The following is a 5,665-nucleotide window of genomic DNA, read 5'->3' on the forward strand; positions in this document are numbered from 1 at the left end:
GTTTTCATCAATCACGTCACAAAGTTATGTTGTAAGTAGGTCGAATATTTTTTCACCTAAAAAATGAGAAATTTTGACCTAAAAATATTTTTTTACAAAGTTTTTACCTATTAAAAATATATTGATTTAAACCAGTGCTCTTTAACCGGTGTGCACGGATTACCCTAGGGTGCATTAAAATATGCACGAGGTACCCCATCGCGAAAAGGTATACAAGGGTGCATAACAAACTTTTAATGAAATATAAAATATTTAACACTGAATGCTGTTTAATGACATGCAATGTTGCTCGCAAGCAGCCTGCAGCCATAATCGAACTCTCACCGACAGTGTTTAAAACTTCGCCATCTCCGCTCGGTTTGATTAACATGATGATATTGTAAAGCATAATGATTTTTCAGATCGCTTTTTACCTCAGTTTACCTTTTAAGTAAACAGGGTAAATGAGTTTGTCACAAAACCTTAAGGGTTCACAAACTAAAAAAAGGTTGAAGAGCACTGATTTAAACAAAAAACAACATTTTGTTGTTTGTGCCTTGGCGTCGTCAACCACACGATTTTGATGTTTAAATGACTAACGGCCAAACGCAAATTAGGTATTTTTATTCAGGTTTAAGCAAAATTATGAAAATGCTTAGTTGATATTTTTGTAATTTTAAAAAGACAAGCACTTATAGAAATACGTTGGTTATTTTATAAAAAATGTTGTGTAAACAGTTGAAATACAATGTAAAAATAATCACAGAAAATCAACAAAAACCTATTTATCGAAACAAGAAATGGGATTTTTTAAGCAAAAAAATTACACCAAATACTGTTTAATACATTGTTCGAATCAGAGATAAACAACTGTTTAATGCAAAAACTAATTTTAGGCTGAACCTAATGCGATAGACTAGACCAGGGTGGTTAATTCTGCCGTTCAATATAACTTAAAACTAATTTTTTGATAAAATGTTAACTGAACAAGAATTTTTGAAATATGTCTAGTTTTTTATTATTTTGTAAACAATTTATGTGCAATTTTATCGATTTTGACTTATTTTTGACAAAATTTTGATTTTTTTTGACAAGTCACAAAATAACTGTAATAGTAGTAATAACCTTAATTTATACCCCACAATTTAAAGAGTACATTAGTTTAAGCTTGGTCCAAATTTACAGACGAAACCAAGATTTTATTGCGAACAAAATATGTATGCGGTTACGCGCAAAATAACGGTTAAATACAGACGTTAAAAACATGTGGTAAAGCTACAACTTACAATACAGGTGCAAATAAAATAGCATTAAAAGCTTTTGCAAAATCCACGACAAAAAAGAACTTAGAATGTCATAGGTTAATAATGTCTTAAAAAAATAGGTAACTTAGAATTAGTAACGAAAGCGAAAATAAAACAACACTGTTACTGGAGACTTTTTCAAACTGTATGATGAAAGCCAAGTAAAGTGATTTATTCTTTAGTTGCGAAAACGCCGCCTTTGCTATTCACTTCTGTAATTAAAAAAATGATATTAGTATTATAGCCACATACCGGAGCAATTAACGGGAGTTTGTTAGGTATGTTACACTAGTGACTTTCATCATTAGGAATATAGGGAGTTATGGTTAGATTCAGTTACTTTGATCACACAATTATTGGACCAGAGAAAACTATACTTTATTCAAAACTATTGTTTTTAATAAAAAAAAATCAGCAAAACGTGTGTATAGGTAACGAATAATTGTTTTTTCAAGTGCAAGTACCATCTGCAAGAAAAATAGTATCTTTTTTTGTTCCTGGTGAAGCAATGCGAAGTGGGATGCTGACATAAACCGGATTGCCGTACTTGATCAAAGCCTCGATCTGACATAAAATGCAAAGAAGGTAATACGTTGTGTTTGGAGAGTCGATACGATAAATTGACAGAAAACATATTTTAATTTCCTTCGTTAATATAAATATTCGTATTATTTGCATTCTGCGAACTTGAGCCCTCTGTTCTTTCTGTTTTTGTATGTAATAACTTTATTATGTCAACAAATTCTATGCATTAAAAACACAAAAATGGTGTTTATTTTTTTACTATAATTTTGTTGCAATTTTCGCCCAACTTTTTAATGCCTATGACCTATGATTTTATTAATGCTATATGTCAGTACAAAACCATACATTTTTTCTGATTTACAATCTTACAAATCTGTAAAAAGAGATCCTTATTTACAACTTAAAATAAAAAATATAACAAAAATCCAGCACTACCGATGTGTCAAAAGAAATACGACGAAATAGCATCTCTACATGCAATAAAATTACTGTACCCCCTTGAATCTAGTGTTTTTGAAGTAAGTTTAAAAATTCGACCAACCATGCAGTTTGCTATAGCCTACCTTTAAGCAGTATTTCAAAGTGATCATTGAACATCCCTGAAGGCTGTGCAAAACATCTACTGGAATAATTAGATTTCCTTGGCAAGTAAAGGTTGAAGGACCTGGTAAAGCAATGTACTGCATTAGTGATTCAACAATCGTTTAAGCAAAACACACATTACTATTTTGAAATAGACACCTTCATTGTTGATTTTTTGCATCACTTCGACTTGATCAACTAAAGAAACTTTATGATTTTTGCAGAGAAAATCGCCCTTTAGAGTCGCTTCCTGGAAATGACATGAATTTATATTATTTATATTATTATTGGTCATTGTAGTTTATAACAGTTTGATCTCGTGTTTCTTTGATTAGAATTTCATACGTCGCCAGGATTTTGGTGGTTCAGGTTTTCAAAATTTATCGAATAGGCTAGAAAAGACAATTATTGTGACCTAAAATATCTCCCAAGGTATATCTACATTCCGAAGACCTAACAGAAATCATCAGACTTCTTTTACAATATATAATTTTCTATTCATAGCGTTTTTAAATAGTTTGCAAAATCTCTCGAAGATTGGAAACCCTGATAATGCAAAACATAATTTATAAGATCCGTTTACCTGAACCAGTGAGCATCGCAATCCCGTCACAATACAGCAGCTCTTGTTTCCAATGTCCGCTTGAATGTGAACAACGTCACCACTTCTATAAAGATTTCGATCGCATTTTACCCCGAGAGTGAAATCGTCGGGTTTGCAAAACATGAAAGGTGATTGCACGACACTTGCACTCATGGAATCCTAAACAAGACTTTCGTTAAAACGCCTATATAGCCAAATTTCGATAATAGTAATTCTAATTCAATACGTTAACTGTATCGTACTGTAGGATAAGTGGGATTCTAATTTAAATAATTTGCAAAAAACGCCTTTTTTTACCAGTCTTAGTTCTTGTTTTCCTTCGTTTGTTTTGTAGACTGAAAATGTTCGTTGGAATTTATAGTTGGTCGGTCTGAAAACCCTATCCACTTCCACTTCGACGTAGTATTCAACAGAACCATGTTTTCCTGTTTTAACACAAGTATTGCATTTTTAAAATGACAACTTGGTGCAGTTTTGTCCAGTTATACTTATTTATAAAAACCTTTCTCTTACCGTTAAATGAAATTGGAGAGCCAGTGGGAATCACAAACTCGAACGGAAACTCGTTTCGACCGGCTTCCAAAACTTTGCCACATTCATCAGTTTTCTCTGTAACGTAAAGAGAAAACATTATATTGTTATTGATGCGTTGAAATATAAGTCACTATTAATGTTTTGGATTGAACCGTCGAAATATTTTCTGCTTCTACTACGCTTTATGACATCTGTAAAGTTCCATCCCAACTGACAATCGTGCTACAGGCTAATGTGGCAGCACTATACTATAATTTAGAATATCAATTACAAATTGGTTTGGTTGAGCACTTTGTTGGTCTGAGTATTACTTGACTTGGAAATACCTAATTTAAAAAAAATGAAAAAAAAGGGGGAAATATTTCAAAAGGTTTTAATGAACAAAGCATATGAAGTAAAATTTTATTTTGCATTGTTTTAGCTCTTTTTTTCTGTTGACATTATGCCATATAGACAAATTAAGCTTGGTTGATATATCCTATCATGGAGCCTAAATTACATGTATTACAAATCACCCTAAAAAGCATTCGCAACGTCACAACACGACTATCCAAAAGGGTTTTAACTTTCAAATAACGTCACAAACTATACCTTTTGGCCACACTTCCACTTCATCATTGATATAATATTCAATCTCAGCTTTCTTGTATCCTGTTTGACACTTGCCAACGCAGCGCACAAAGATACGTAAAAAACGCAGCAATTTAAACAGATTTCAAGTTCGTGGCTATAAACAAATTTTTAACTTTAATTCTGTCATTAAAAAAATACGGTAATGAAATATGTTTTGGTGTATTGTGGTTTTACAATAAAACAATGTAAAGTAAACTTAAAAACGCACCGGAAATATTCGTGTTTAGCGTTTAAAATTGACTTGCCTCGATTTCTTATCTCATCTGTGTTGATAAAAGTAACAACACCTTTGACGGTTTCACCGGCTTCAAATTCATTGCCCTTTCTGTCGAAAATTATTTCCACTGTAGGTTTCATTTCTTCGTTCTTGCAAATAATCAAAGATAAATTATTTAGAGTTTGCTTAAACAAATTCTGAAATTTAAATTAAAACGAATTAGGACAATGCAGTCTGGCGCATTTTATTCAAGCTTAACGTATGCTCGAAATTATAGCATTACGAGTAACATTCTATTTACCAACAGAAAGCGAATTGCTTATTCTTCCAGTTTATGCTCTCGGAATTTACAACTGTTAAGTGTGGCTTGCTCGCTACAGCAAAGTACTTAATCCTGTCGATGGCTTGCTGTATTTATGCAGAATGCAAACCCGAAAAATGCTGAGGCAATCCCATGTAAAAATGGACAATATAGTTCACGTGATTTTAGTTTAGCGATTGCAAATAATAAAAATAAGTAGATGCGCCGGTCTGGTGACCAAACTATTTCGCGCGAATTCAACAACACGTTGGCAGCGGATCACGAGTGTTGCGTCATCGCACGACGCACGTGATGCCGCTTCGTATTTCTTGCCCATTGTACACGTGTACATTTGAAATGCTGTCTTTCGATCTAAACAAGTTATGCGCTGTGCGCTCACATGATCGAAGTCGTGAGGCTCGTTTTAACTGTTGACGCGCTAACAGCCTATGCTTTGAGAACAGGTTTCCACATATTCGTATTTAAAGTTGTATCTAATATTCTATACACTAAAATATTGTATAATTCGTTAATGTGTATGCCATCTATTTGCGATTTTTGAAGGCAATTTACTAAATTTTTCGGATGAAATGAGGCTTTGCAAAGACTGGGTTTTAATATAATCTCCTTGGTTTCACAACGCAAGCGTTTAAATGGAGCAAATAATGTTGAGATATGCAAAAATATTATAAGGTTAAGTACAACTCCTTGTTTTTGTACCAAGTACAACTCTTTGTTTTTGTACATTTTGCCCAAGTGTATTAATCAAATTGTGTTCAGAAAGTGTCAACGAATTTGGCATATTTGGAAATAATGGATATGCGGTTGAAGCAAATTCTCCGGCAAACTATATTTATTATATCTACGCTCTAGCAAAAGCTAACGCAATGTAATGCGCTAAAAGTCGTAAAGTGGCAAATGGGTTATTTTAACTAATGAATGGGTATGTAATACCACAGTGGAAAATCAAAACATGACCCGTGATC

At 33.0% G+C, this 5,665-nt stretch overlaps 1 protein-coding gene across 1 annotated transcript; it reads right to left on the bottom strand.

The window, feature by feature from the left end:
• Positions 1–993: 993 nt before the first annotated feature.
• Positions 994–4,748, bottom strand: LOC146145350 (arrestin domain-containing protein 3-like). The gene is made up of 9 exons (XM_083389735.1): positions 4,406–4,748; positions 4,120–4,214; positions 3,508–3,603; positions 3,292–3,419; positions 2,974–3,153; positions 2,550–2,640; positions 2,372–2,472; positions 1,748–1,847; positions 994–1,495 (listed from the first exon to the last, which is right to left on the bottom strand). Exons 1-9 carry the CDS (start codon positions 4,516–4,518, stop codon positions 1,455–1,457), a joined length of 945 nt encoding a protein of 314 aa, XP_083245861.1. The 5' UTR covers positions 4,519–4,748; the 3' UTR covers positions 994–1,454.
• Between the last annotated feature and the right edge of the window lie 917 nt (positions 4,749–5,665).

The sequence above is a fragment of the Ascidiella aspersa genome, chromosome 5 (assembly GCF_963924565.1).
Source record: "Ascidiella aspersa chromosome 5, kaAscAspe10.2, whole genome shotgun sequence".
NCBI classification, from domain to species: Eukaryota; Metazoa; Chordata; class Ascidiacea; order Phlebobranchia; family Ascidiidae; genus Ascidiella; species Ascidiella aspersa.